This window comes from Sander vitreus, chromosome 5 (assembly GCF_031162955.1).
Source record: "Sander vitreus isolate 19-12246 chromosome 5, sanVit1, whole genome shotgun sequence".
In the NCBI taxonomy this organism is placed as follows: Eukaryota; Metazoa; Chordata; class Actinopteri; order Perciformes; family Percidae; genus Sander; species Sander vitreus.
The window spans coordinates 27,975,524-27,993,276 of record NC_135859.1 but is presented as its reverse complement, the minus strand read 5'-3'; the positions used below and the strand labels follow the sequence as shown (position 1 = coordinate 27,993,276).

General features: G+C 41.0%; 1 protein-coding gene across 1 annotated transcript in view; it reads right to left on the bottom strand.

The window, feature by feature from the left end:
- srrm4 (serine/arginine repetitive matrix 4) overlaps nucleotides 1-16,836 on the bottom strand; it is a 58,087-nt gene extending 41,251 nt beyond the window's left edge. The window contains exon 1 of the mRNA XM_078249808.1: nucleotides 16,634-16,836. Coding sequence (XP_078105934.1) covers nucleotides 16,634-16,836 — 203 coding nt within the window. The remainder of the gene's footprint in view (nucleotides 1-16,633) is intronic.
- Nucleotides 16,837-17,753: the final 917 nt, after the last annotated feature.

The following is a 17,753-nucleotide window of genomic DNA, read 5'->3' as shown; positions in this document are numbered from 1 at the left end:
CTTAATCATGCATTAGCTGCTCTGAGAGAAGGACATTTTTGTAGGAAAACAATTAAAACATGTTTGTTTTGCAGACATGATCAGTACGAACATTTTGCGACTTGAAATACATCTAATTGCAATGGATTAATACTATTCTGAGACTTCTGTCCTTTTTCTAAACACAGACAGGAATTTGCCCTCAAACCTTTACTTTACATATTACAGACGTGGTAGATTTGCAAAGAATTAAAATGACCATATGTCTAAGAAATGATTGCAAAACCATATCACGTCCCAGAGTAATATTGGTCCTGTGGAAATGGGGAACGAGGCTTTAGGCCAGGATTAAAGCTGATAGCACAGGCGGTCATCCACAATGATGACCTGAGGCTAAGACTGTACGCTGCTAACTGGCTTTTAAACTTGACTTCAATCTGACGTACCCTAACCTTGGCGGCTGTCAGTCAATGAGTGCAGCAGTCTGTCAGTCAGGCTGGAGGACTGTCCTCTCGCCTCTGAGTTTATGAGAAAAGATAGGGTGAGATTATTATTCCTTTCCAATACCATATTAGCCCTTAATCTCCTGCCTCTGTTGGCCCATTCTCAACAGGATGAGGTGTGGTTAAGGGCAGTGACAGATGGAGAAAGGGATGGTGGGGGACTTTAGGAGTAAATATGTCAATCACTCGAAGCGCCAAGAGGTTTTCTTGAAGAGGAGGAGAGGAGAGTCAACAAGCCAACTCTCTTCCTTATCCACCGACTCTACATCCAAAGCATTCAGACTTGTTACTACACCAGAATACATGTCTGCTGCTGGACACTAATCATTCAGAATGAGTTTAAATAAAGTATTTCCTAACACCACACATACATGCACCCAGTGGTTTTGATTCATGTGCACCATCTTATTTCAAAAGCACTGCATTTCAAAAGGAGTTTTCATCAGGTTGAATAAGAAAGCAAATGTGCAGAAAATCAAGGACTCAGATAAGTGGATTAAAAATAGACTATTCTGCTCTTTGACTTTGACGTGGATATCTCAGTGCATTAAATTTGCCCTTTGGCCATCATGGGAAGGATTATGCCACCAGTCAGGATCTATTTGTTTACGCAAATCATCACTTGATAGGCCAAACCTCCCCTTCACCTCGGCTGAATATATAAAACAAGATGAGGGTGTCCTGCAGTCAAATTGTAGCCGGCAGCTCAATGTCCATCACGATACACTGTAGTGTGCTGTATTCTGCTGCAGAAAGTTCTGAAATACTATCCAAATATAGACAACGTAAGTTAATGAGGAAGTTGATTAGATTAGGCAGACACTCTGCAACGTCAGTATGAGGCATTGTGATTATTGCAAACCTAGATCAGATACTTTCTATTTTAAATCTTTGGATTCTTTGCCAAAGGTTCCCTAGGTGCAATGCAAGAAAAGAAAAATCAAACTTCTAGCACAGCCTTAATAATTTAGCAGTCTTCCACAGAACTAGGAACTCATTTAGATGAGGCCAAAAGGCCCTTTTGCATCGCCCTGGTCGGATCAAAGGCAAATCATTAATTCTGAGCCTAGTGTTGTAGTCAGATCTGGTGCTTTATTGCGACTAGATTTCCTTAAACTGTCTTCAGAGTCAAAGAGAGTGCTGAGACAAAGCGATTCTATTCCTCCTACAAGGGCACTGCTGAGCCCAAGTTTAAATTGAATGCCCCAAAATAACCGTTTAATTATGTGGCTATCAGGGAGGCTTTCATGTTTTCCAAATGAATCAGGGCAAGTGCGATAACTAATTCTTTCATCGATGCAAAACTGGAAAAAAAAAAAAAAAAGAAGCCTTCCTCGCTTTTATCAAAAGTGATATGAAGTAGTGGAAATTAGCTCATATGAGAGACATTAATTATATTTCTTATAATTAGGCAGAATATCCCCAGATCACCCCGATCCGTGCTGGATAAATTTAATTAGTGGACAAATTAAACTTCACATGCAGTGTCCATATCTTTTATAAAGCAATCCTTCTCAGGCTGGTACATGTCTTAGGTTGTAATGTTTCACTGTCAAGGTATGGTCAAAGACAAATTTTCATCATAGCAGGCGATAAACTTGTATTGTATAGTAGATTTAATCTCAATGTTGTAATGACAAATTATTTTTGAAGGGCCATTTTTTAAACTGAGGAGTTTCCGCTGAATCAAAACATGGAGCAGGCATGCATATGACTTCATCTGATCATGAAGGTTGCCTTTAGCTAAAACATTACTGGCACTGAACGTAACAATAACCGACCCACCTCTCCATGATGAGGAAAAAGCTGTCTTTAAAGTTAATTAAACTTGGATTGTGAAGGACTAGCCTCGGCATTCAACTTAATTAATTCCTTTATTTATGGATTTACAAGACAACATGTTACAGAATAAAATGAGGCAACTCCTTTACCAACGTGGTCTCAAGACATTGAAATCCAAGAACAGTAACACAAAGACAAAAGGTCATTACCAAACTTCATGGCAATCCTTTAAATAAGACCTTTCACTCAAAACTACAAATGTGAACCTCATGGAAACGCTAGAGGAAAGGTCAGGCGATCACCAAAGTCATTAGGATTCATAGTCTGGGAACCACTAATGTCTGTATAAAACTTAAAAACAATGAACTAAAATTAAAGATCCTCTTCATTCAAAAATATGTTTTTGCTGTGTTTATGTCGCCTTAAATGTGTCCTTGACTATGCCGTCTTGTATCTGTGCAAAGTTTGTCACTAGAGAGGTGTTTTCACATTGCTCTGTTGAAGGGGGAGATGTGCACTTCCCTAATATCTGAGATTCAAACATACTGCATCCGTAGCTACCGCATCGCTTACACTGACCACATTTAACACATGTCTAATAACTAAGCAACCCACAAGGCTGTTGCTAAACCTAATAAGGAAAGAAATGAGCCATTTCCAGAAACCAAAGCAACAGAAACTCCAATCTTGTGGTGTTTGGGCAGTGTGCTGATGTCATGTAAAAATGATAACTTTTTTTAATGATTTTCTGTAGTCTGCAAATATTAAATTGCATGGTAGACCTATACTTTGCTGAAGTAATTATAATTTGAGAAATCGTCCACTTATGAATGACAAAGAGAAGCAAATAGGTTTTGTTGTTCGTCATCTGGGGCTGTTATAAGGTGGTGATGGCTAAGAAATTCTCAGTTTGTATGACAAAATAATAAAAGCTAGTACAATCAAATAGTCTAAAAGAGGTGATCCAAGGTTGCCAAAAGGATCATATCTCTTATCTCGTCTCTGTGTGATTTGGCCTGACAGAACAGGGAGACTTCTACTCTACTTCCTTGCATGTCTCTCTAACTCCGGGAACAGACAAAGCGACAAACCTGTCAGCTCCATTTGTCCTAATCAGTTCTCAGTGGGTTGTGCCGGCTACTGGAATGTCATTGGGAATAACACTTACACTTGCAAGTAGCAAACTGGGAAGATGAGCCTTTGAACAGTCTGTGCCCTCTGTGCACAACTCTCAACCTGCTACACTGTCACTTGATGACCAGGATGTTGACCTTCACATGACAGCATCTTTAGCTGCTCAGAATCAGCTTGTTGCTCGGCGTACCTCATCTATGTTCATCTGATGTGGCATTAGGGAGTGTGGGCCTCTGAAATTTGACTGTAAGCTCTGTAAGGCAGCTGTACACATAGGTGAAAAATGGCAACAAGGGCTAAAATTGAAATTGAAAGTTAACTACAAGGGCACTTGGAGAGCGCAGACCTCCGGCATGGCATGCCCCGTCTCACAATGGTAACGCAAACGTAAATCCAAACGTCTTTGTCTTTTCTCTGTACTGTGGCATTTAGTCCCCTCTGACAGTTTGTTCTCAGAAATGTAAATCATTTCATTTCAGAAAGTTATTGAAGAAGAGGGCGGGGGGGGCTATCCAAGCTAGCTAGCTTGCTAACATCCAGCTAGCTTGCTGTCAGTTAGCAAGTTCATTAGCTCAACTTCAGTTTGCATTGTGAGAGAGGAGGTTAAATAAGAGTGAATACTGTGAGGTCATCTCATCACAGCCCTGTTATTTTTTCTCTTTGCCAATCCTGTCCCATGTTGATGCCGTTTACCTTTTTTTCCTATTCCATTTCAATACCAAGTCATTATTTTTCATGCTGAGTATTACAGAGCTTCTATCCAAAGAATAATAGCCAACATTGTAAATGTTTAACTTCAAGGCTCCTGCATTTATTTGAACTAATCCAGCTCCACTTTGTAAAAACAAGCCAATGTATAAATGAACAGATTGAACCAGGATCATTTACGTGGGCTACCACTTCTCTTTGATAATGCTAAACTGTGAAGGGTGCTTATCTGTCTGTGACACTGTGTGTCCTTATTACATTAAAATATTCCCTGGAGCGGCTATAACTGCACTAATGACTAGTTGTTATATGCTGAGTGTGTCTTAAAATCAGGAGACACTAGTATTGATCAACAACCCCTCATATTTAATATAGTAATTTTACTGCTAAAAGGCAGTAAAAGTTCAATTATAGCTTTAAAACAGCATGAATCCTGGCCGCTGGATACATTTTTATGCTAATATAAGAATGGTAAAATGCAAGGCAAAATGGATTCATTATTTATACTGAATATTGAAAACAGGAATAATAACATAATGAGCAGTCCCTCCAGGATTTCGCGGCCTTTTTTTGAGATTGTTGCGGCCCAAAATGCCTGATTTTGCGGGAGCTTTTGTAAAAAATAGTTTGTTGCAATGAAGTTGCGGGAGACAGTAAAAGTTTTTTTTTTTTTTTTGTATAGTTCTTTAAAAATAAAAAGGTAACTTGTTTTGGGGAGAATACAACTACTCTGGGCTGAGATTTCCTAGGAACCTTACCAAAAAGGCTCAGGATGCTGTAAATGTTGGTATAATATGAAAATGGCTGGTGGATTTAAGACAAAAAATAATAATTTATTGAATGAATCAAATTTGAACATGTCTGTCACTGTCAGTGGCTTGTTGCTCTTTTCATTGTTAGTTAATTTCCTATCCTGGCCTGGGACACACATTCATACGGTTTGATAAAGTACTGACTTTACCTTATCATTGCACTTACAATAACGAGCGCAGCTGTCCTCAATTTAGGTCATTGTGTCGTCTCATCTTCGTCTCACCAAATTCGCAGTGATTGGTTGAATTCGCGTGAATTGCTGTGATCGTGACATCGCGAAATCCTGGAGGGACTGAATGAGGCTAAAGTGTTAGGACTACTTAACTGGAATCATAAGAGGTTTATTCGCATCAACTCCTAATGCAGTTATTTTGTGGCTGTTTGTCCCTTCTCAATGACTGAAAAGGGCCAAAGCAGCGAAAAACAAACATTTCAGACTTTCAATAAAGCAGCTGTTCTTTGACACATATTCACCGCAGAGATTCTGCAGAGTACCAAATACAAAGCAAACCTGACTTTCACCTGGTGAGAATCTTGAAGGTGTCTTTTAGAATTGCTTGTCATTGCATGACATTTCGTGTCAGGAAGAGACATCAGAGGTGAAAGCGGCAGCAGAGGGAAGAGAGTAATGCTGCGGGCCAATTAATTCCTCCGCTCCCATCTCCAATTGCATTTGTGACATCAACACTGCCACAGTTCATACCCTTACCCCTGCATCAGTTATGCAAATGGTGGCAATTTCACATGAATGGCAGATTGTCTTCCCGAAATGAGGATGGGCAAGAAGCGAAAATGAAAAATGGAGGAGGCTGAGACGTGGGAGTAAGTCAGCCTTGAAATTATTTAATTTAAGCAATGAGGAGTTGACTTTGATAAGTTTGCATTTTAATAATGAATACTATGACCGCTTCAGGGGTCCAGTTACAAAGAAGTAGCATAGTTGGCAAACCTTGGTCTAACAAATGTAGACCAAGGATGACAGTCAGTCACTGTAAGACAAAACTGAGGCTCATTGTCTGAATGTCCTCTGTGTGTTAGTGTGTGTGTTGATCTATCGTAAATAAGAAGCTCCTGGGAGTTTTGTTTTGAGTTAAATTTGCTGCCAGGGGGAAATGGCTTCACCCAATTATGTAGGATTTTTCAGATTTTCCAATATGCCAAATCTGGGGTGTGTATGCATATTTAATCAGGTTTTTTGCCTCTGTGCGATTTTTGACAGAGTGGATTTCAGCCTCCTGTCATTATGAGTGATTGTGCTTCCTCGTGGCATATTCTAGTTGGATGTGGCAATAACTATCTATCTCTCCCCCAAAGCACCACTGATCTTATTATGATTATGACTTTTTCAGCTGCTGTATAATTAAAACCTGTCGCATTATATAATTTATGCTGGGGCTCTTACAAACTACGAAGGCCATCAAACAGGAGCGTATGTTGATTGTATGTTGTATGTAAGAAGGTGTAAATAACTTACTGTAACAGTTACACCACATACTGTATGTTAGACCCGCTTGTTTGGTCCACTTTTAATGTGCATACAAGTGCAAAATCTAGTGAGATTCAGCCAAACTAAATGAGTCAGGTGTAGGAGCTTCTACAGAGGGTAAATGCCTCCGACGGTCTCCTAATTTCGTAGGATATCATACGTTTTAGTGTGGATGTATTATATCATACGGACCCGTTCATGAGAATGCGTTGGATACTGTCATATAATTTTGTTTGTTATAGTACAACAGAGATTAAAGGTGCTCCAAGCGATGTCACGCGTTTTTTCGGCTACAACATTTTTTGTCACATACAGCAAACATCTCCTCGCTATCCGCTAGCTGCCTGTCCCCTGAACCAACATGGCATCATGACTTTGCGTAAACATACACGCCACTTTCCTAAAGCCAAATGGCATGTTATCTGTACGCATTTTGAGCTATCCACGTGTATGTCTACGCTGTATACAACGGATGTTAACATACACATCATTATCGCGAGAACGTGCCGTGCTATCGCGAGAACAATGCCACACACGTGTAAAAAAATAAAAAGGTTGGGTTTAGGAAAAGAACACTGGGAAAGGCTTTAGTACCACAAAAAAACGACAAAAACATGACAGTGACCAACGTCACACGCTTAGGAAAAGAAAATTGGGGAAGGTTTAAAAAAAAAAAAACGAATAATAAACACCACACACGGGACGCAATTCCGGCTCTCCTGGGTGAAAGTCCTGTGTTAAAAGTTGTAATTGCAATAAAAAAATCTATAAAAACATTGTTAAAAAAAAAAAGAGGCATAAAATACCCCTAAGAAGCAAATATACCTTCTTTGGCTTGCTTAAATTACACATTTTTGTTTCTACTTCAGTGGTCTCTTTGCTGCAGGCCAGATGACTAGCAGTTAAAGTTGCTAGTTGGCTCATATCTTTTTCATGTCCAGGGACATCCCTGGTTTGTGAAGCTCTAATAGGTGGTAATGAGCGAGCCGTCCCTCTCTCAGCCACCACGCTCGCTGGTAATGAATCGCTCAAAGGAGTAGGTCATCTCTTACTGTCAGTAAGATTAATACTGTCCATTTCATGTAAAGCCAATAAGAGGACAAAGGAGTGTTTCATCTTCTCTCTCATCGTCTATTATGAGTTTATTCAATGTTGTACATTATGTGCCTCCATATATTTCAATTCTCTTTAGCCAAGACTCAAGAAATGATTTCTATTCATGGGCTGGTCTATGATAGTCACTAAAATGCAATAACCTTGGCTGCTCCAGTGTCTTGAAATGAACATTTTCAAAATGTCAGTCATAGATTCAGCCCTCTGATTTCTTTATTTCCTTTCATCATTATTTCTTTCAGACAGTTATTACAGTCAAGCTTTACACTGCTGTTATACTGATTTCCATCCCACCTCTGTATTGGAAATGATAACTATTTCTCCTTTTCCTTTCTAATTTTCCTTTCCCCCTCTGTCTTTCCTTCACCCTGTTTCTTTCACAAAATACAGAAGACAATTACATGAAGATGCTTGTTGCAGGACACTTTCTTAACAATCCACAGTGGGGTTTTCACCCAACCGTGTACACATTTCTGTATGAGACAAAAACTGCAAGAAACTAAAGCAAGGTTTGTGTTCTGTGTTTTTTTTAGCCTATAGTTGAGTCAGCTTTAACCTCGTTGTGTACTTGTTCTTCAATGTCAAACAGTACACAATATCTTTTTTTGAAGCATTTGAACAGGGTTAAGCTATGCAGCAGCCACAGAAAACAAAGCTGAAAGTCCAGTGAGGTATCTGAGGCATCATCTGTCCTTGTGTGTTACTCCCATCCCCAAATAAAGTAGAATAGCCAGAACATCACAGGGCCAACGCTCACAGAGATAAGAAACCCCTAATAAAGTTTGAAAGAATAAAGGTAGTGATCCTGAACAGTTTCTGCAAGAAAAAACACAGACCCTCAGAGTCTGTGTACACCAAACTACTGAGAAAATATTTCAGAATTGTTTTATGCATTGGAAAGGATTCCCCGCCTTTGTTTCTCATTTTGTTACATTTATTCTTGCAGTCTGCACTTGGCAAACTGACAAAATGACAAGCACGCACGCACGCACGCACGCACGCACACACACACACACACACACACACACACACACACACACACCACACACACACACACACACACACACACACACACACACACACACACACACAAACTTGTGACCAAGCAAACACAATTTATTATGTTAATGGACTTAAATGTCATGAGTCTTTAAATGTCAGTGCACTCAATTTTGACATAAAGTAAGCACCAACCAGGTGCAGAACAGATCCATACTGCTGTAGTTTAGGCTAGATTTGTATACATGAACACTTCAAATGTCAATGAACAAGAGTACAAGACAGTAACTTTCATACAAGGCTAATGTTTCTTTCCCCCTTGTTATAATTATGGAATTAAACTAATTCAGGCGTAAAAAGGTAAACTCAAACTACATCTTTTTCACCCTTCTCTGCCATTGGAGCAGAACATTTGTCTTTACATGACATATTACATGCTTGTCCTATGTTTTAAGGCCTTTACACACTGGGAACGCAACAAATAAACAACACAAAAATGTAAAATGTGGATATTTCGCGTCAAAACTATGCATACCGGCAGCGATGTGACTGTAGCATATGTTTAGGGCTTTATTGTGAAAGGTAAGAACGGAAAGAGTGCCCCTGCAAAGAAAGAGACTCTGTCTTTGTCAGGGTTGAAAGGAGTAATAAAGTTTGCCGTCTATAAAGTTTGGACAACAGACTCCGTGTTAATGAATTATAATCCTCATAAGTAAACAATACCAGGTGATTGGTTGATGCCTTAATTCGTGGTGCTAAAGTTAAATTTTTTTTTAAAAAAAACGAGTAAAATAAATGCAATTACTTTATCGCCGGGTAATATTCATGTTTTGTGTTTAAGTACTCAGGACAAAAACATTCAAAAATATATTGACGTGCAACTTAACACATGAAAAAATTGTGTGCCAGTTGATGTCCAAAATGGCCAGAAACGGGCCTGCTCCTGTCAGATTGCCATTACACTTGACCTTCAGATTTGTAATCAAAGTTTGTTTTCCCCTAACTAGAAAAGGAATTCTGAACTTCATGAAAATGTTGCACATGTAGATTTGCTACTCAGAATATGAGAGCTCACAGTAGCCAGCAGCTGCAGGAGGAAGGCAGTGTGTGGCATTTTCCTCACAGAGGTGGACCACAGGCTGGGAGCGTTGATCCCTGAGGGAACATTTCACAGCCATTTGAAGGAAAGGGTTAACTCTCGGCTCTTTGCTTTCATCTTCAAAAAATGCTGCTGCTGCTGCTGTTCAGCTCGGGAGGAATTATCACGTTGTACACCCTTATGGCGCAATGTGTGTCAGTCTCCATATGTACTGTACGTGCATGCCCATATATGTTCATATAGAAAGGCACCGGCACATGCAAGCCATTTGTTCACATGCATTCTGTTGTATTTGATCCTATAGGGACCAAATATCCTAACAAAAAGAGACGTAAGAGGAAAATCCTCCAAAGTGACTGGCTTACTGCAACATGCATGTTTGAAGAATAAAACTGTGCCGTAATCTTTGCAGAATCATATCTAACGTTCTTAATTGTGACAAAGTGTCTCTATTAATTTTTTTAGCCTATTGCTTTTGTTTCAGAGGCAATGTTTAATAATCAATTCTAAAATAAAATGTCTTCCTGAACAAATCAAAGGTTGTCTATGTCTTTATAAGACTCAAACTGCTTCTAAAGTCTCACATTTTCCCAAGCCGTCTTTGTCGCTCAATCACCGCTGCTATTGTTGTTATTCTGAATTTATGTCATTTCTATTTATGTTTTTTCGATGTTACAGCCACCTATTTATATTGTCTCAATGTTGCCTGCCTGTCGTGAAGAGTAAAACAATGAACATCATGAAAAAATGACTGCACACAGATTTGTATGAGTTAATGTGTTGATTCTATTAAGGCATGTTCCTCTTCATTGCTAGCATGTTGATGCCTTTAGGGGATTTGATCCACTCAACCACAGGATACAGTAATAATATTGCATATACACTATATGTGTGTGTTTACACAGAGCAGCTCCATCCTCTGATGCACAACCCCCAAAACACAACCTTACATCTGTTCATGAAGTGTGTGTATGGATTAAAATACCAAAGAGTCTTTTGAGCTCCCCATTCACATAGACTTGCTACTTTTTGTTACCCATCATGCTTTGGCTATATCAAGCACCTATCAGTCAGCACTCAAGTGCAGCATATCGTTTCCCAGAATCAATTCAAGTCATTAAAGCTCAAGTAATTTTTCACAGTACCAGGTTGAGCCATTGTGACACAGAGATGAGTGAAATTTGGAAATGTCAATGTGAACTTTAAAAGACAGAAATATCACCTATTACAATAAGACAAACAACATAGGGAATTTTACATTTTTAGCTCTCCAATCTATTTTGCAGCAGTACGTGGGTGAGATTAGACTTGGTACAAGAGTACCCTGCAGGTAAAAAGAACTATGGATGGTCGCTGTGTTGCTAATTGGAAAGGTAGAAGCAATCAGACTGGCTGGCCTCTGCAGGTTGAATTCGCCAGAGACTACATGACAGCATCACTTCATTTCCACTAAAAACCAGCAAAGTATTTATGATAGCCTGTCGGGTGAGTTAAAGTGATAGATAGAAAAGGATTTTCTTCTTTGACTCATTAAGTCTATGTGATAAATAAAACACATTACTGCTCCATTAAAGCAAGAATATGTAGGTTTTGAAAGAAAAAATAGCACATACTTCTTTTAGCAATAAAACCCATCCTTGCACTATACACTCAGTTTTTGCTACTATAGCTTTACTTTGGCCTGGTATGACCAGTAGCTTAAGGCGGCTAACTTTATTTGATGATAAAACATTAGGTAACCATTGCTGTATAATGGACATTACTGAATCAGTTCACTGACGTTATGACTCTTCTCTATGGAAATTAAGAGAAAAAAATAGTTTTTTTTTTTCTTTTTCTCCAACTATATTTTGCTAAACTTCCATACATAATGCATCATTAGCCATGTTTTCATTTAACTGTCAAATTTTAAGCAAACTTTTGAATGTTGCAAAAAAAACACCAACTGGTTTGGAGCGAATAAACTATGCTACAGCGTAGTTTCGTAAGAAATTGGCACTATATGCTAATCATGGCTGAAATCAGACAGTAAACAGAGTTAAAGAAATAGAGGTTGCAAACCGGAAACAAAACAAGTCGCCTTGGCCATTTAACCCATCTACAAGATAAAAATGGAGAGAGCTACCACAAAGCTGCCCGGGGGACAAAGCGATATGACTTTGTATGTGTATTTCATTGTCTTTTTTCCTTGTACAGCACTTTGTAAACTCTGGCTTTAAAATGTGCTTCATAAATAAACTTAAATATTATTAACTTTTGATTATTTTTTTATTATTAACTTATCTTGGTTTCCTTAAATACCTCCTAATCTGCACCCCGTTACAGTGTATCAGGTGTTAATCATGAGACACTGGCTTGATTCCAATTGATTAACTGTGCAGAAATCAATGCCAAATATAAATCATCTCCACCAATTAGCATCTCTGTTATAGCTCGTATTCCTGTGACAGACAAAATGCATCATGCTGTAAAACACACTGGAACACTGTATAAAGTGTTAAGCCACAGACGCTGTTTTGATTCAAATGGATTGGCTATGCGGGAATCAATATTGAATGTGAATCCATTGTGGTGATGAGTCTGATTCCTGCCAGGGGAGTCGGCATCATCTCCTACTGTCTTGTCAGCATGCCTCAGCAGCCGCATCCTGTGTGCTCTGAGTAATATGACACAGACACAGCGAGGGAGAGTTAACGCACACTGAAAAGATACTGAGAGAAGGAAGGAGAGAGATACTGGCGTAAGGGAGAGGGACAGAAGTCGAGTAAAGATAGTCAGCGATGAAGAGAGCAGAAGAGCAGACAGAGATATATAATGGCAGACAAACCCCTCGTCCGTCACTAAATCATGTTTGCCATTCTCGCAGAGAGAAAGAGAACGAAAGAGAGAAATTCTTTGTCCGCGGGGGAGATCTGGCGGATACTCCTTGATGTTTTTGAGACTCTGTATTCTCTAGTAATTTATTCCCACTCTCAGAACATTTTATGTCCGTATTTGTGTTTATGTGTGGACAATTTCCAGCGTTCTTTAAAAGAGGTGGCCACCGTAAGAAATCCAAACCCAAGACTAATTGTATCCACTACAACCACACAGGGGTTGGACACAAAAACATTCTTGTTTATCGCGACATGGAAACATTTGGCGACATGGCAAAAAAATAATGGCGATGAGAAGGTCAGCTCATCCAAAAATGGCTTTTAAAAACTCTAGAAAATTAGATCACATCACTCCCACTTGGATCTTTGCAGTGGCTTCTTGTGGGTTTTAGAATTGATTTTAAGATTTTGCTTGTATATTTTAAGGCTTTGCATGGTCAGGCCCCTAGGTATTGTTGATATGTTAATCCCCACTGAGATCCTCGGGCAGGGGTCTCCTAGTTGTTCCAACCAGTTGCTTTGTTACCCAAGGTGACAGGGCCTTTTCAGTCTGTGCCCCTCAGCTTTGTCACTCCCAGTCCAAGTACTAGTCAACACTGCAGCATCTTTTAAATCACTCATTCAAATTCACACACAGCCTTTTCCTAAAAAAGTCTATATCTATTTTTCTGTGCTCTTCATTGTTTTACTTTTATATTATGTGTTGCACTTGTAAATCCTCCATGTAATCTAATTAATTCAGCATTTCTACAGTCCTGTTTACTCTGTTGGTTTTACTGTAAAAGCATGTTGAAACTGGACAGCTCTGCATTAAATATTCCTGTGATCCATGTTTGAGAAGACCATTTCAGATGGATTGCACTGCATTCTGTTCTAAGGTGTTCCTGTTATTTTGTCCACCCCACTGTATATTCCCACTGGTGCTGTCAGTGTACAAGCCCCTTCAAACCCTTTTCCTCTCTTCCTCGTTAAACCAGCATCTGCTGAGGTAAGAGGCTTGAAACCCCTAACACACACACACACGCACACGCACGTACACACACACACACACATAATGTCCCCCCTCCCTTGCATTGCATTCTCTCAAGCCTGCCATCTGCCACAGTTGGACAAGACCCCACTAACATTGCAGCCACAAGCACACACACACACACGCTCACACACACGCACGCTCTCACACACACACACACACACACACACACACACACACACACACACCAAAGTTGCACCAAAGCCATGCTGCATATTTAATGAGGACCCCCCCCATGAACAAAACAGCTTGCAGGGTCATAATGGTTTGGAGCAAAGCCGCTGCACAGAGCCAGTGAACTCCTCCCCTCCACTGTGTAACTGGCCTGAAGAGGAGGAGACAGGGAGGACAGAGGGAGAACAAACTCTAATTACTCCTCTGTGGCTCACGGGCACCTCAAACATTTTTTATTTCAGGAGTAAAGAGAGAGAGGAGGAGGATAACTGAAAGCAAGGGTGAGGACAGTACAGACAGAAAAAAGCCCTGTGCTGATTGAACATGAAACATCTCCCGGTGGCTCCCCCTCTGTCTCCGCTTTTCTCTCCCTCTCTGCTTGTTCTACATGATGCCCCCTCACTTTAACTGCAATTGTTCATCACCCTTCAGTTAACCACAGTGAATAATGATGTTTCCTCTTGGAGAGAAAGATGTAGAGGAGCAAGCCTAAGGCCACACATTCTGATGGTCTAAGCCAGTGGTTCCCAACCTGGGGTCCGGGGACCCCTCAGCGGGGCGGCAAAGATCACAGGGGGTGCGCAAGTTAATACACTAGAATATATAATGTATACGGTATAAGTCGGTATTAAAAACTATATATTTTTGTAATTGCTAAAAATTGTAGGCAGCCTACTTAGTAGGCCAAACCTCCGGGACCTCTTAACCTGTGACCCTTGCTGTCATCAGGTCAGCTGCTAGCTGCTATCATCCTCATTTTTCCTGCCGCCATGGCATCACTATGTTATGAATGAAACATAGCGGAGAAATGTAAAAGTGCTGATGACTCCTCTGTATTAAAAAAGAAAGTAAGGCTCTATCTCGAGAGTTACCTCAACTTTGGTTTCGGAGGTGGGGCTCAGCTTTTCTTAGACATAAGTATGGGGGGCGCCAAGGAAAAAAGGTTGGGAACCACTGGTCTAAGCAGTCCCCAGTCGCATTTTGCTTGGGCAAAATCAACAGTGCAGCAAGGAGGGAGGGAGGAAGGACCCCTGGGCCTCCTCATGCATTCATATTCTCTGGGTGTTGTGTTTGTTTTGTTGTGTTTTACTCATTATTTACAATCTGTATCACCCAAAAGTCCCTCTGCATTTCACCCTCCTGCAAATATACACAGAGACGGTGGACGACTGAGATCCTGCTGTCTTCCTCGACTAACAGACCTGGGCGAATTAGCAACATTATGTCTGCTCTCTGTGGACGTTCATTCTCGACTGCCCCTGCCATGCTGCCATCATCGTCACTGTCACCCAGAGCCTGTGGAGGGGCAAAGCCACTTGAGGAGAGCTTCCTTCCTAGAGAAGCTAAAGCTGAAGAGACAGTTGGGCTCCGCTCCAGAGTCTACGGCTATTTCAAAAAAGGTTGCTCAATTCATGGCAGCCAGCCACATTAAAGTTTGTTTTTTGTGGGTTAATTTGCTCCGTTTCTTAAACGATTTCCCCAAATAGTTTGGAATCTATCGTCTGTTACAGGTTATGGTTCATTGACGGAAAAAATTAGGGCTGCAGTTATGTGGTTTGATCGCTGAGCTGGGACACAACGAAAAAAGGCATATTTGGTCCTATTCTTGCAATAAAGTGTTATTTTTGTCATATCCTACAAGCTAATACAATCTTTTATAACCAGGCCATGTGCAGCATTACGGTCCTGCTCTAATAGAACCCATTAAAGACACATTATCTGGTTCAGTGTGTTGCACTGCTTGTGCCGATGTAGGATGAAATGGGCCATTCTAATCCTCATTAACATAGCTAATTTCACATAAGAGAAAGTTGATAGTGGGTGTCAAAACCATTCAAAGGTTATCCAAGCATGCAACATCATTTGATAGGCAAGTATGCATGCGCAAATGTGTATTTCTGCAAGTGTGGTTGTGTAAATGTTCTACATTTTTTAACATTCATTACGTGTTCTGTTTCATATACTGTAAGCGTTTCTCAAAGGCAAAGCAGTGTCACTGCCTCTGTTGTGCAGTGTTTGACGAATAGACACAGCAGGCAGAGCAGTGCATGGATGAAGTTCAAGATCGCACACACGGGAGCAAAGATGGGATAAAAAGAACGGATAAGGAGGAGAAAGGGCAACAGATATTCATCCTTGCCTCTCCTCCCCTCTTAGGCTGTAAGTGCTACAGCTAACCTTGGTCGGAGGATTGAAAGTGGAGGAACAAACACGTGACATGTTGCTCCTTCAACAGATTCTGGCCCAAAGCCATGTCACAAGGGAAAAGAGAGGACATGACAGTGACATTAGAGGCATGAAGATGCTGCCATGTGACCTTTAAAAGGGACAATTAACTGAACGCCACACTCTTCATGCCAGCTGTGTTTTGCCGTAAAAGCGAAGAGAGAATATATACAAATGATGACAAATGTTTGGTGATAAATCAACACCAAAGACATATTTTGAGTTATTTGAGTTAGAAAGCACAGATTTGCGGGTCAAAATATGTCAAGGTGTCTATATCAAAGCTAACATGTTAAAGAATAGTCATAGAAAAGCTGTTGAAACATAGTTTTATGCCACCTAGACATCTAATATGACTTTTTCAACTGGAGAACTAGCTTTTCTGTAACAACAGACAGAGTTAGATAGATAGTTAGTTAGATAGATAGATAATAGAAGCTTTGGGAATGTGCACACAACAAGGATACATACTGTATTTGACACAAAAAGGTGTAGTGGTTCTGGCATCAGTAAACATATTGTCCCTCTTGGCAATCACTACATAACCACTTGCTGATGTTCTGTACAAGCATGTTTTAGCGTCCTCAAAAAACAGAAGCAAAGAGCAATCTTTGACAACTCTCACTGAAGCAGCTGGACAGCAAACACAACATTCAAATGGGGGGGGGGGGCTGTTGTTCTTTGCCTGCAATAAGGAAGTAGAGAACTCACTTGGTCACCCTCCTGTGGGCGGTGATGCTGGCCACGATGACGCTCTCCGGTCTCGGGGTGGCCACGGCCTTGAAAGTCCCCTTCCAAAACTTCTCAAAAAGCTGCTTCTCTTCCAGCTGATGGAAGCCGACAGTGCTGCTCTGCGATCCCAGGGATGGAGAGGGGCCACAGGGGCCGGGCTGGAGCGTACACGGGGGCTGCATCTGTGGTTCTTGGTCTCCGAAACAAAACAGTAGAGTAGAGTCTACTCACTCATGGAAACACTCACTTGCGCTGGTCGTCTCTCAGGAGCTGTCCAAGTACTGAATTAAAACTGTGCCGAGCGTAGCAACTGTTCTGCACCGTGTTCTCCTCTCACAGCAGCAGGTCAATGTGTCAGCGTGTCTGCTCGCTCTCTTCAGCGGGATCGTGGGGAGAGGGACAAAAGCTGACCCTCTCCAACTGGAGGCTGGGTATTGTTCTCCCAGATGGAAGGAGGGGTGGGGGGAGATTGTGTTTCTCTTTCTCCGCCTCTCCTCTTTTGTCACATCTGCTGCTTTTTGGGACGGGGGTCTGAGTTCAGGGTTGGGAGTCGGAGCGCTCCTTTTTCTTCCGTTTGCTCCCGTCGGAAGCCTCACACAGAATTAGGCATCACTCACAAGAGACAGAGCCTGTTTCAGGTCCAGAGGAGTGAGCGACCAAGTGGTTTTCTTGTTGCTGGAGTGCAATGTTTTGGTGTAGAGATGACTGCACGCCTACGCACACCGGCTCAGGGCTGAGCGGGTATGAAGGCAAGTATCGCGACTTGCTTTGGAGAGTGTGCAAGTGGAAATCAAGTGAGGAGCTCAGCTGAGAGCCGCTTGTTTTGTGTGTCTCAGCCTGTGACGTCAAAGTTGGGGGCTGGACAATGGGGAGAGGGACACCTTCTGTCATCCTCTCTCTCTCTCTCTCTCTCTGTTACACTCTCACTCTACAATACTCTTGATTAGGTTCACTTCTCATCCTGACAGCACCCTGTGGCAGCATCAGCTTCTCTCTTTCTTTATTTCTTTGTTTCCACCCTTCCTTCCACACTCTTCTGTCCTTCTTTCCCTTTGTCCCTTCTATAATCATTTCCTTTCATCATTTCTATATTTTGAGT